General features: G+C 33.7%; 1 protein-coding gene, 1 non-coding gene and 1 pseudogene across 3 annotated transcripts; all 3 read left to right on the forward strand.

Moving 5' to 3' along the window:
* Positions 1-533: 533 nt before the first annotated feature.
* On the forward strand, positions 534-604 carry Trnag-gcc (transfer RNA glycine (anticodon GCC)). The gene has a single exon. It is a non-coding gene; the product is annotated as a tRNA-Gly (tRNA).
* A 279-nt stretch (positions 605-883) lies between these two features.
* LOC133185197 (glutamine synthetase-like) lies at positions 884-7,096 on the forward strand. 2 transcript variants are annotated; one of them, XM_061320292.1, is made up of 7 exons: positions 884-943; positions 1,829-1,990; positions 2,186-2,344; positions 2,512-2,694; positions 3,824-3,960; positions 5,732-5,931; positions 6,493-7,096. In XM_061320292.1, the coding sequence occupies exons 2-7, from the start codon at positions 1,849-1,851 to the stop codon at positions 6,878-6,880; spliced, it is 1,209 nt and encodes a 402-aa protein (XP_061176276.1). In that variant the 5' UTR covers positions 884-943; positions 1,829-1,848; the 3' UTR covers positions 6,881-7,096. The 2 variants fall into 2 exon arrangements, with proteins under 2 accessions (XP_061176276.1, XP_061176282.1); XM_061320298.1 differs by lacking the exon at positions 884-943 and adding an exon at positions 1,164-1,205.
* Positions 7,097-9,029: 1,933 nt separating this feature from the next.
* LOC133185177 (uncharacterized) overlaps positions 9,030-13,396 on the forward strand; it is a 47,428-nt pseudogene continuing 43,061 nt past the window's right edge.

Consider the following 13,396-nt stretch of genomic DNA (forward strand, 5'->3'; position numbering starts at 1 on the left):
CAAAAATACGCATGTTCATCAAACCTGGTTTCCTGCTATATTAACTCTAGAGTTTATGTATATACATGTAGGTGTGGTACGTCTTCTTTAAATGTTTTTTTTTTTCTTGACTGAAAGTGTCAGAATCTTTATTTTAACAACTTTTTAGTATATTTAAAGAAGATTCAAAATTTTTAAAATTTATTTTACATTTAACAATCCGGAAGACAAGCCCCTATGTATAATACTAATATTCTCTAAAGAGAATTGGAAAGGCTTTCGCCTAGGCGAAAGTCTGTCCAATTCTATTAAAGCAGAACGACAGAACCTTTCAAGGGCACAAAAATACGCATGTTCATTAAACTTGGTTTCCTGCTATATTACCGTAATTGGTTTATTATATAAAATTAATGTATATTTTAGAAGTTTACAACATAATGAATTAAAAGTTTCGTGCATTGTGACTTACCTGTCTGCGTATGGCCTTAGGCACTAAGAACAGTCAATCAAAAACTTTTTTTTTGTTTCTCATTACTTGAATAGAACGAGTGTAAGCATCGGTGGTTCAGTGGTAGAATGCTCGCCTGCCACGCGGGCGGCCCGGGTTCGATTCCCGGCCGATGCATTTTTTTGTGCCTTTATGAATGTGAATTTTAAAAAAAATTTCTTTTTTTAAAAATAACTAATGAAATAGTTTTGTACTTAATGACAATTAAAAATTGTTAATTATAAGAAAACTGTATCAAGTGACTTTTTTTTTTCAAAATTTGTGTTGTACTTAAAATCATCCTTGTATATATCTCATGTGTGAGTGCAATCCGCAAACAGATAAGAATAAAAATAACGCAGAGACCTACTTAATATTGAGTGCAGGTTAAAAATCACGAGTGTGTGCATCAGCTTATCAGACGTGAATGTGTATTTTGTAAAACAGACAGAATTCATCGCCTTTGCATGGTTATAGGTAAGAATAAAGACATTATTTATAGCTTTTGTGACGTTTTAACAATACTTAACAGTCCTTCACTGGGAGTGAAAATTGGAAACTCCATTAATACCTGTAGTTCGCTTAAGTAATGATATTCTCATGCACCCAACAAGTAAAGGTTTGTTTTCTTGTGATAGCTGTGTGTATTTATTTTAAAGTTATAGAAATAACATGTCTGTTACGTAAATACCTGTAGTTCGCTTAAGTAATGATATTCTCATGCACCCAACAAGTAAAGGTTTGTTTTCTTGTGATAGCTGTGTGTATTTATTTTAAAGTTATAGAAATAACATGTCTGTTACGTAAATTCAGGCATATTTGACTCGAAATGTCAGTTGAAGTGTAGATCGTCACCTGTTCACATTTTCCAGAATCAAAACATGAAGGCTCGCGAAGAGAAGTGGATGTAGGCGAAAGCCTGTCCACTTCTCTGAAGAGAATATAGTAGTAGTAGTGCAAACAATCCATTATTTTGAGAAATTTTGTGATATTCAGAAAAGTATCTTAAATGTTATTTTAGTTTCTCCTAGAACAAAAACCACGTGGTAAAACCAATGTTTTGAATTGTGCAGGGAAAAGAAAAGGAATATGTGCAGACATTTCAAACAAAATTTTAATACTAGTAACTGTTTGATAAAATGTTCATTTTTTTTTTAGGAAAATGTCCCTCATCTTTTCAATATATTCCATTTTTGAGATCTATACTTCTGATTCTATTATGCCGTAGAAACACAATTTTGATTGTATGTTCAATCCATACATGTATTTCAATCATCCATTTTATCTATATTTATCAAAGAAATCTTTACAGTTTAAACACATATTTCTATACGTATAGTTTACGAATTACAAATTTTGTAGCCTGACAGATAGAAACCAAAATGAGTTTCCATTTCGTCAATCCTCCAGCTACTCCGGGATCTACAAAACGCGTTATTCTAGAGTACGTTTTCACAAATCAAACAAACTTCCAGTTCATGTCCAAGATGAAAGTGGTAAATTTTGAGCCATCGAGCGCAGAAGGTAAGAGGCGAAAAAGATAAAATGGAATAAACTTTATAAACACGTTAAAAATAAATTATATATCCAAATCAAACCATGTCTTATAATTACTGCATTCTCACTTACTAATTAACTAAATAGTAACATATATGATATATTTTTAAATTCTCACATATGTTTGATCATTCTACTATTTTCCACTTCTTTTATACCTAGAATGTCCGTTAAATGACACATACAACTGGAATGATGCAAATAGAAAAGAATTTACTGTAATGATCATGAAACCGGTAGCCATGTTTGAAAACCCGTTTTTAAGCAGTCCCCATAAGTTAGTTCTCTGCGACTTGTGGCTGACGATGGACAAACCAGCAGGTAAGAAATTAACAGTTGGTGTGTACATTGCGTTTAGATCAGATGTGTTATACTTCATACAGTCATGTATATCCTAGTAGTTTGAAACATAACCAAAATATTATAGCTTGTGTGAACACACGAACGAAGAAAATCAAGGATGGAGGATGTTTCTTAATTTTTTCTAGATATTAACACAAGGGTCAAATTAACAGAAACATTAAACAGACTACAGTATGATCCGACAACAGGACACAAGCCGAAGGAGCCTCATGACCCGTGGTTTGGATTCGAACAAGAGTACTTTGTGGTAAACGATGACGGAGTCCCGGTCAGCTACGACCCTATAAAATTTGACTATACTACAGCTTGTACGTATATTTTATCCATATTTTAAGTATCAAGAACTACATGAAATTAGTGAGCTGGTAAGTTGTGCAATATCTCTTCATAGCAAGATTGTCGTCCATCTTAAAAATAATATATTTGAGATTTTGAGTGTATACCTTTTGATTAGTCTTAATGGGTTGCATTTTAGTGTACTCTCAATGCTTTCAAATTTGAACCCCATTTCTAGAAAAGGACAACACTATGGAACTTATTTAGATAATGTAAAGACTGCGCAGATTCAGTCCACAGATACACCGCTTTATAGACAGGCTAAAAAAATAACCATACAAATTGGAATATTGTGGATTTAATTCTAAGATTTTATAATATCATCTTATCAACTAAAGTTTTAATATTCAAGCTAAAACTTTTGTATAAATGAAGTAGAATCAACTGACATAAATCTTTTTAAACTGCATTTGACAGTTTTCCTTGCACTTTGCAGAAAACACCACGTCTGCTATCATTTATCCCTTTGAAATCCTATTACTGAATGTTTCTGACTCTTGGGACACTTTGTAAGAATTAATGACATGTAATAATAAATTATGAAATGTTTATTTTACTCTGTACTAATTGTTTGAAGAAGCAAAGAAATTGTTAGTACATTAAACTATATAAATAAGAAAAATAATTTTTAATAAAACGACAAGGTTTGGTGAATAAAGAATCCAATGACAGAGATAAAAATATGTAGTACTTACATTTCCGTTTACGTAACATCAGCATCGTGTTACTTAAGACGAGGTTTACAAAGATCAAGTACATGTATTACATTATACTTAAGTCCTTACCTTTCATGTAAATGTAATTAAGCCTCTTTCCAGACAGTCAAAGCTATATGAATTATTGGCATCTACAACAAATAGCAGCAGGCGATGCTTTTATTGTTTGGGTAAATCAAAAAAATTCTCGGGTTCAATTAAGGTCCTTGCATAGGTTTCCTTTGCCATTCGAATTTGAAATGGGGATTTTGTTGACGTTATTAATTTTTTTTTCAACATTTATGCTTTTGTTTATTCTTATGTGCAGGAACGTGGGAGAGGGGGTGGGGAGCGGTTATAATGCTGTTATAGTTGAGCATATTTACATGTACATATATTTTTACAGTCCCTTTACAGGCTGTCGGACATGAACACGATAAAAACATCGGTGTGGAAAGGGATTTGTCTGTAAAACACCTACAAGCTTGTATCTATGCAGGGGTTAAAGTGCATGGAGCTGTACGGGAGAACGGACCGTCTCAGGTACATTAAGTATATATAAAAATATACCATTTATTAGGGGAAAAAAATTATCTCTGCATTGGATAATTAGTCGTAACCATGGGGGTTTGGTTCCATGATGGTGTATTATATTTTAATGTATTTTTGTGTTTTATTGTGTCTGTCTGAATATAAAAATAAAAACACAAAAATCCCTGATATTTGTTATTTTAAAAAGAACATATAATGTGCAATAAAAAAGTTCTAAGAGAACACACTCGCCACCTTCGATTCTATAGCTAGGGGGAACCTGACTGACATTTGATTTAAATAAGTATCGATGTAAGCTCTTCCTCCCGATGTGAGATGAGATCTAGCTACAAAGATGATTGAATGACTTCTTTCTATCGTCTGCCGATTTGCAAATGCCGTTTTGAACACGCAGTGAACCAAAACATCCGCAATGCGTAGCACATAAATCGAAAGTAAGTTAACGGAAGTGATTTCCAACTAAAAAGTAAAGGTGTCCCGGAATATGACTAACAATGGCTTTGCTGTTCTTGAGAAGATTTTTATAGATTTTTTTCCCTATATATTCTTATGTAAAACATTGATTGCCAATCGGGCCCCACCCTATCCCTGGGGATCATCATATGATGTGAAGAAAATTGAATGAACACTACTGAATATGCTTCCATATAAATATGATAAATCAAAGCTTTGCCGTTCTTGAGAAAATGGATTTTGAATGATTTTTACTATATATACTCCTATATGTTAACATATGATCGCCCATTGTGGCTCCACTCTACCATCGGTGGTCATAATTTGAACAAATTTGAATCTATACTACCGGAGGATGTTTCCATATAACTTTGACTAACATTAACTTTGCTGTTCTTGAGAAATTTTCAAAGATTTTTCCCTACATGTTGCTAAATAAACGTTTGATCGCTCATTGTGGCCCCATCCTACCCCGGGGTCATGATTTGAACAAACATGAATGTGAACTACTTGAGGATGTTTCCATTGAATATACTAATCATGGCTTCGCTGTTCTTGAGAATGGAAGATTTATGAAGATTTTTCTCATATATTCCTATGTCAAACATTGTGTCCCACCCTATCCCCGGGACTCATGATCTGAGCAATCTTGAATCTACACGATGTAAGGAAGCTTTTACTTAAGTTTCATCTTTTGTGGCCCAGTTGTTTTTGAGAAGAAGATTTTAAATGAAGTAATTAAATGTTTATTTAGTTCTTAACTATCATCCCTTGAGAGAAGGCGTGATCCTTCATTTGAACAGAATCATACCCATTTTACCAAAGAATGCTTTGTGGCAAGTTTGTCCCAGTGATTCAGGGGAAGAAATCAAAAATGTATAAATTTAACAGACAGACAAACAGCTTAAGGGTTGATAGAAAAAAGGTCGATCAGAAAACCTCACTTGAGCCTTCGGCTTAGGTGAGCTAATAGGGGATGGCATGATTACTAGTAATCATTTGAAAGGCCTAAAATTTTCATAGATGAAGTTTGTTGATGTAGAAATTAAAAAAAAAAAACTAGTAATCTTTTGAAAGGCCTAAAAATTGAAGTATCCAAAAAAGTGTTGCTGATTGATTTGAAGAAAGTTTGTATCTCCCCTTAATGAGAGAGAGAGAGAGAGAGCCTACTGAGTGTTATGGATATCGACGGTAAAACTTCTGTCCTAACTAAAATATCTTTTATTTTTAGATAACTGAAATACATTTAACTTAATGCTTCCGGTCATTATTTTATTTCCTTATTTACTAGATGGTTTATTTTTTGCAGTGGGAATACCAGATTGGACCATGTGATGGCTTTATGGCAGGGGACCACCTGCAGATGTCACGCTACATATTATTGAGACTTGCAGAACAGTGTGGGCTGAGGGTTACTCTAAAAACAGCCCCTTCAAAAGGAGGGGCCGACTATTCCGCAGGACATTTGAACTTTAGTGTCAGAAAAATGAGAGAAAAAGAAGGAATACGGTTCGTTATTTGCATTGCATTTCTTTGAAAAAGGTTTCATTTCACAGTTGAAGAGAGTGAATTTTAAACTTTTAAAAAAAGTGATAACAATGACAATAATACACATATAACACATTATATAAATATAGCATGTATAGTTGAGTGTAACATTGAAAATTTTCACCCCTCGAAAACCTTATCAACCGAGGCGCAGCCGAGGTTGACAATGGTTTTCGAGGGGTGGAAAATTTCAATGTTACACTCAACTACATGCAATATTCATTATATTATACTGAATGTTTATAAAAATACATATAACAGCGAACCTTGCGCTCATAAATTCCGCGCAGTCACTATTTTTTGGAATGTCACCCGTCGTCAAGGAATGTTGACTGTTGCTACGCTACAGGGTTTGGCTTCATCATTCAGCGGGTAATAGTGTTCTTCAACAAATGTTTCTCGGCGAATCAGATTCAACTAATTAACATGAAAGTATAATATAACGAACTAGTCAATAAAATATACATTTTTTTGTTAAATATTCATGAAGTTCTTAATTCACGGAATCTATTGTAATTTCAGATTTATCCATCATGCAATTAATATACTATCCAAATCTGACCAAAAGCCCCTATTAAAAATTTATGACCAAACTATTGAAGAAGCTAATACAGACAGACTTTCAAATAAGAAGGTTAAAGGACACCCCGTCATTGACGAATTTGTATTTGACGGTGCCAACAAAGCCATAACAACAGTCAGGATCCCTCCTCTAGTAGCCTGGGAGCGACGGGGATATCTGGAGGATCGTAGACCTCCCTCCTCTGTGGACCCTTATGCTGCAGCAGCTGGTATGATCCGGGCATGTATATTTGGGGATTTCTTGAAGCCTGGAAACGAGTCTTTGAAAGATTTGTCTGTTTGGGATAAGGATGCATCTGAGTTGATTGAATTTCCTTACCCTTCATGAACAATACTGTTGTTTTACATATTTACCTGAAACGAATATACATAATAAATAGATATGCTATTTTCTTTAATCTTAAACTTTTTGTTCTGATTGTTTATATATTAATTCAACTTTGCAGAAGTCTTATTGGCACCTAAAACTGAATTTTTATCACACTATTTCAATATACCCGTTAAAAGAATAATTTAAAATGTTCATTAAAAAAGGAATTTTCAATATAGTTTTGTAATAACATTTGACATACGATCTTAAGAACTGAGATAAAATAAAGTGTTCAGAATTCCAAAAGTATTTGAAATGGTATTTTCCAATCAATATTATATAAATTTCACAATTCAAAGCTTTTATAAAAAGCCTCTTTGCTTTTAAACATGTATGTTATACACATCGAACAACCGAAATGATCATAGCTGTTTACAAGTCTGCATTTGTTTCTTGAAAAGGAATAAATTGTTAGGATTTTTTAGATGGAACAGGGTATTATCAAAAAATTAAAATCTTAGCAATTTATTCCTTTCAGCTCTTTCAGCTACTCATTTCTGATGGAAAATTGTTCATTGTCTATCCTTCCGTCTAGTCGTCTAGGAGATGAGAGAATACCAATCGGTCCCTAGAATGGTGAAAGGTTGGACCCCTAGCTCAGGGAAAGGTTGAAAATGTGAAAACATCTAATGACAGACGGTCTTGGACACACTTGAACAATCTTTGTTTTAAAACCTTTCAAGGGCATGAAAAATACTTGTGTTAAACAAAATTGGTGTCCTGCTATATTTTTTGGTTTACTACATCAAATTTAAAAAAAAAAGTTTCTAAAGTTTACACCTCCCTCCTCTGTGGACCCTTATGCTGCAGCAGTTGGTATGATCCGGGCATGTATATTTGGGGATTTCTTGAGGCTTTAAAACGAGTCTTTGAAAGATTTGTCTGTTTGGGATTAGAAGGCATCTGAGTTAAATTAATTACCTTACCCTTCATGAACAATACGACTTGTTGTATATGTCTACCTAATACGAATATACATAATAAATAGACAGGAAGCAAATAATTTTAAACATCTTCCACTAATCATCAGTTCTGGACACAACAGGGCTCTCAGGAAACATATACACCACCATCAGCATTAGGATTGCAAGAATATACACAACTGTGTCTTTTACTAATTAACGATCTTTGTCAGTGAATAGATGACTAATTAAAGAATAATGTATGAAGTGACAATTTGTTAATTAGTAAAACTCTATTAAGAACGTTCTTTCATTTTTTTAAACATTCAATTTTATCTTCAATATAGAAGGTAACTGTTTGTTGTATTTAAATGAGATAAAATCACCCTTGCACACCTCATGTGCATGGAATACGCTAACAGATAAAAAAGATTGACCTACTTATTGAACGTGGGATAAAAAATAAGAAAATCTGTTTTCAGCGTATCATATCACTCGTGAAGGTGATTTTGGGGTTTAGAAAATATTGTCGTTAGCCCTATATAACGCTCCTATTTCGTTTCATACTTCCGAATTCCAATTCATCAAGTTAATGCTTTAGTAGATTTTTGTTACACAGACAGAAAAGAATTCATCGACTTTGCATGGTACGGTAAGAATAAGATGACATTATCGATAGTTTTTTTTACGTTTAAACAATACTTATCCTACACGGAAGGTAAAAGTTGGAAGCTTCGTTTAATTTCTGTTTGCTTTAGTAGTAGTAGTAGTAGTACCAGCGATCCATTATTCTAAGAAGTTCTGTGATACATCTTCAGAAACGTAATACGTTCGTCGAATCTAATTTTAGTTTCACCTAGAACAAAAAGTACATGATAAAGCCACTCAATGTAATTGGAAAGGGATATATGAAAGAGACTTGTAGTAGTTTTGATACTAGCAGCTGTTTGATAAAATATGATGTGATTTTAATGATTTAAGAATATTTCTCCTCTTTCCAATAATTCCCCTCACACCCTTTTTTAAAGATCCACTTGTAATTCTATAATGCAGAAAATGAATGTACATAACTTTGATTATTCTAGCCATTTATTCACCCTTCTTATCTAAATTTATAAAAGAAATCTTTAAATTGTCACTCATTACCATTCTCAAAGTTTGTAAATTACATGTTGATGCACATTTTGTAGCCTGACAGATAGGAATCAAAATGAGTTTCCATTTCCTCAATCCTCCATCAACTAGTACTCCAGGATCTTCAAAACGTGTTATTCTAGAGTACGTTTTCACAAATCAAACCAACTTCCAGTTCATGTCCAAGATGAAAGTGGTAAACACTGAACCAACGTCAGCAAAAGGTAAGAAAAAAATTAAATATAATAAATAATATAAACATAAAAGAATGAGGACGCATTTGATTGGATTTGGCAGGAATCTGGGTGCACTTAAAAAGTGAAAAATTCATAGACACATTATGATATATTTGCATTCTACTGGGTTTCTGTGTATAAGAAAGAGAAATATATTCCCGATTTTTGACTTGAAACATGGATAGACGCGTCATGTAGTACAAAATATTGCATTTTATAAACACGTTCTTATATATAACTTTTCTATCTCTGGTTCATCTCTCTAAAATTTTAAAACGTTATTTGAGTCATTTTAACTCAAAGAAACGCGCAAACATTTGTAAAAAGAAATGAAGAAAAGACCCAGAAACCCTACAATTGAACTTTTTCTAAAAAAGAAAAAAGAAAAAAAAAGCAACTTTGTGTAGAAACGCTGCTTCATTGTCGTTTTAAAAACCTTTTGAGCATATTTCAACGATAGCACAGTGGTGCATGAATATTTTATCTGTCCATGACGATGAGAAATCGATGTTTTGGTTCGATCCTCGCATGGAGCGTTTATATTTTTTAAAGCTCGAGTCGTTTGCCAGTTTGATTTTATCTACTGATCTATCAAATTTTAGAATAACGTTACACTTTATTTTGTTGTACTGAGAACGAAAGTAATTCTTCCCACTCACTAAAATTTTAATACATTTGCATTTCGATATGCCCTGTTATCTGCAGGCTGTTTATTAATTATGAGAAGTGGTAATAGGATACCGTAACTGTTAAGATAAGTAGACTTTTTTTGGGGGGAGGGGGGGGGGAGTATTACAGTGGAATGTACCATTTTCTTATGTGCGTCACTTTCAAAAAGTCTGCTCAGCTGTGGTCAGCCAATCAAATCGTCTGCTTGACTGAACATTTACACTTTGAATGATTCGTTAACACGATTCTTGCAGATGACATACATGACAAATACGCCCCCATTTTCTTTTAAGAAAAGAATTTTTCATCAAACTAAAACCATTTTAAGAGAGTATCATCACAGTCTCAAAAAACATGTTTGATCATCCTACTATTCTCCTTTTTTATCCCTGGAATGTCCGTTAAATGACACATACAACTGGAATGATGCAAATAGAAAAGAATTTACTGTAATGATCATGAAACCGATAGCCATGTTTGAAAACCCGTTTTTAAGCAGTCCATTCCCAAGTAACTATAAGCCCTACCTGGACAAAACTTGCATGGATGATGCATCTAGGGATGGACACTACCACACTTGCTTCGGATGCTGAATCTGACTTAGATTTTCCAGATGAGTGACCAGGTTAAAGTTTTTGGAGCAGGTCTATTCCCAAGTAACTATAAGCCCTACCATTTCCAAGTAACTATAAGCCCTACCTGGACCAAAGTTACATGGATGATGCATCTAGGGATGGACACTACCACACTTGCTTCGGATGCTGGATCTGACTTAGATTTTCCAGATGAGTGACCAGGTTAAAGTTTTTGGAGCAGGTCTATTCCCAAGTAGCTTTAAGCCCTACCTGGACCAAACTTGCATGGATGATGCATTTAGGGATGGACACAACCACACTTGCTTCGGATGCTGGGTCTGACCTAGATTTTCCAGATGAGTGACCAGGTTAAAGTTTTTGGAGCAGTTCCATTCCCAAGTAACTATAAGCCCTACCTGAACCAAACTTGCATGGATGATGCATCTAGAAATGGACACTACCACACTTGCTTCGGATGCTGAATCTGACCTAGTTTTTCCAGATGAGTGAATTTTAGCCACATTTTAATCAAATTAGCATGGATGATGTATCTTAGGATGGACACTTTCAGACTTGTTTTGGATTCTGAATCTGACCTACATTTTCCAGATGAGTGACCAGGGTAATGTTTTTGAAGTAGCTATATAATATTATGACATGTTATGATAAAACTTGCATGGATGGTGAATCTAAGGATGAAAATTTCAAGACTTGCTTTGGATGTTGGATCTGACCAAAATTTTCTTGATTAGTAAACAGGTTTAGTTTTTTGAGCAGGTCTATTTCCAAGTAACTTTAAGTCCTTCTTAAACCAAACTTGTATGGATATTGATCTTGAGATGAACACTAACTAGAAAAAATATGAAGTGAAATTTGCCTTACTTATAGATAACCTTCGTCGAGGTGAGCTTCGTAATCTTTGATTACCTATGTTTTTTAGATAACAGAATAATTTTTGCCGAGAAAATTTACCTCAGAAAAGTTTTTGTTTATCATTATTTCATAAATTTCAATAATGAGAAATTTATTCTAAATACTGAATTCACAAATTGATTATGATTTTTTTTATCTGAAGCTATAGGCATTCTGCGCGCCTTGTTCACCCATCTCCTTTAGATAATTGTTTGGAGGAATCAGATATTCGTTCGGACGAATTAGACATTTGTTCGGAGAAGATATTTGTTCTGACAAGTAAAGATATTTGTTCGGACAAGTAAGATATTTGTTTGGAAAAATAAGATATTTGTTCGGACAAATTAGCTATTTAAATTATTATTTAAATTAGCTAATAAGCTATTAAAAGATGATAGGTGAACAAGGCGTGCAGAACGCCTATAGCTTCAAAAATCATATTTTTTTGTGAATTTAGTGTTTAGAGTAAATTTCTCATTGAAATTTATGAAATTATGATGAACAAAACTTTTCCGAGAAAAAAATTTCTCGGCAAAAATTATTCTTTAAAAAATGTGGGGTTCGAATCCTAACAATAAAAATCCTGAATATCATTTTCCCTTGAGATTTACCACTACGCTACACAGCACCTGATGATTTTTGTTTGTTGATTAACGTCCCTCTCGAGAATTCTTCACTCATATGGAGACGGTGGAGAGCTGCTAATTTTGACCTTTGCTCGGCACTCAGGACCATTGGGCAGTGAGGGACCTTTTTCGTGCCAATTATTATAAGATAAACAGATAAAGGATTGCTTGCCGGGTAAGAAAAAAAAAACAACAGAAACTACCGATATATATATATATATATCATGGCCGTGGGAACGGGGGAGGGGGCACGGGGGGCAAAAATAGCTACTTTATGCTTGTGCCCCCTCAATAAAAACGTCTGATGCCTTTTTTTTTTTTTTTTTTTTTTTTTTTTTTTGCTTGTCAACTAAAAATGTGTGCCTGTGCCCTCCAAACTGAATTTGCTTCCTACGGGCCTGTATATATATATATATATATATATATATATATATATATATATATATATATATATATATATATATATATATATATATATATATATATATATATATGACTGCCGTCATGAGAAAAGGGCCCTTATCTTTTGACGTCACAATGCGCAGAAAACGACGTCAAAGTCGCGGTAGTGTAAACACGGAAGTAGTTTCTGTCGACTACGTTTTGTGAACACGAAATAAAATTGGATTTCCAGGTGTTACAAGAAAAACATTAAAGCATATGAAATATGATGCGGAAAGTTTTCATAAATAATATAATTACACACTAGTTCATGCATTTATTAATTATTGTTTAAGCATATATCACATAATTAAGCTAAACGCGACATTGAACGCATTGTTAATTACAACGATTTATGGCGATGTGTATATATGATGCGTGGCTAAAGATACGGTATATGTGTTTTCTGAGCAATTTGCAAAAGTTTAAATTTGACTCATATTCAGTAGACTAAGTCTTAATATTAAATGGTATTCTACATACACGTATATTTTTTTCAGAGAGAGAGAGAGAGATCAATGCACATATACATAAAAAGAAATACCTTCGTGTAAAATGTACGAGGGCTGTTCCGAAATTATTGAGACGTTTACTTTTACTCCATAAAGGACAGAGATAAATTCATCGCATGCATATGTGTATCTGGAGCTACGTCATTTTAACGTAGAGTCAGTCGGAGATGTTTTCGCATTTGTGAAACGATCGGGAAGCGTTTACTCTTCTTTCTCTGTTATCACATATAAAATTCTAAAAGTCAAATGTCTCTTTTCTTAAACGATTCTTAAAAAAAAAATAAAATAAAACGTGTGCTCTTGCTACTCCAGTGTAAAATAAATTACATGACGTGTTATATACAGGTTGACTAGTGCATCGTGCAGTACCGATTTATGCAACGCGGATCAACGTTATTTAGTCCGTAATAATTGATGGTCATCCGAAGCTTTTGTTTTTACTCTGGTTGAATTATTTGTAAGAAAAA

The sequence above is a fragment of the Saccostrea echinata genome, unplaced genomic scaffold (genome assembly GCF_033153115.1).
Source record: "Saccostrea echinata isolate AGI-Se365-2 ecotype Australia unplaced genomic scaffold, CSIRO_AGI_Sech_v1 ptg000001l, whole genome shotgun sequence".
Taxonomy (NCBI): Eukaryota; Metazoa; Mollusca; class Bivalvia; order Ostreida; family Ostreidae; genus Saccostrea; species Saccostrea echinata.

What these genes read in the sequence shown, in the direction of transcription:
- LOC133185197 (XM_061320292.1), top strand. Translation starts at nt 1,849, where the DNA reads ATGAGTTTCCATTTCGTCAATCCTCCAGCTACTCCGGGATCTACAAAA. An exon ending in GACGATGGACAAACCAGCAG is followed by an intron (nt 2,345 to 2,511) that starts GTAAGAAATTAA and finishes AATTTTTTCTAG; the next exon opens with ATATTAACACAAGGGTCAAA. An exon ending in ATTTGACTATACTACAGCTT is followed by an intron (nt 2,695 to 3,823) that starts GTACGTATATTT and finishes ATATTTTTACAG; the next exon opens with TCCCTTTACAGGCTGTCGGA.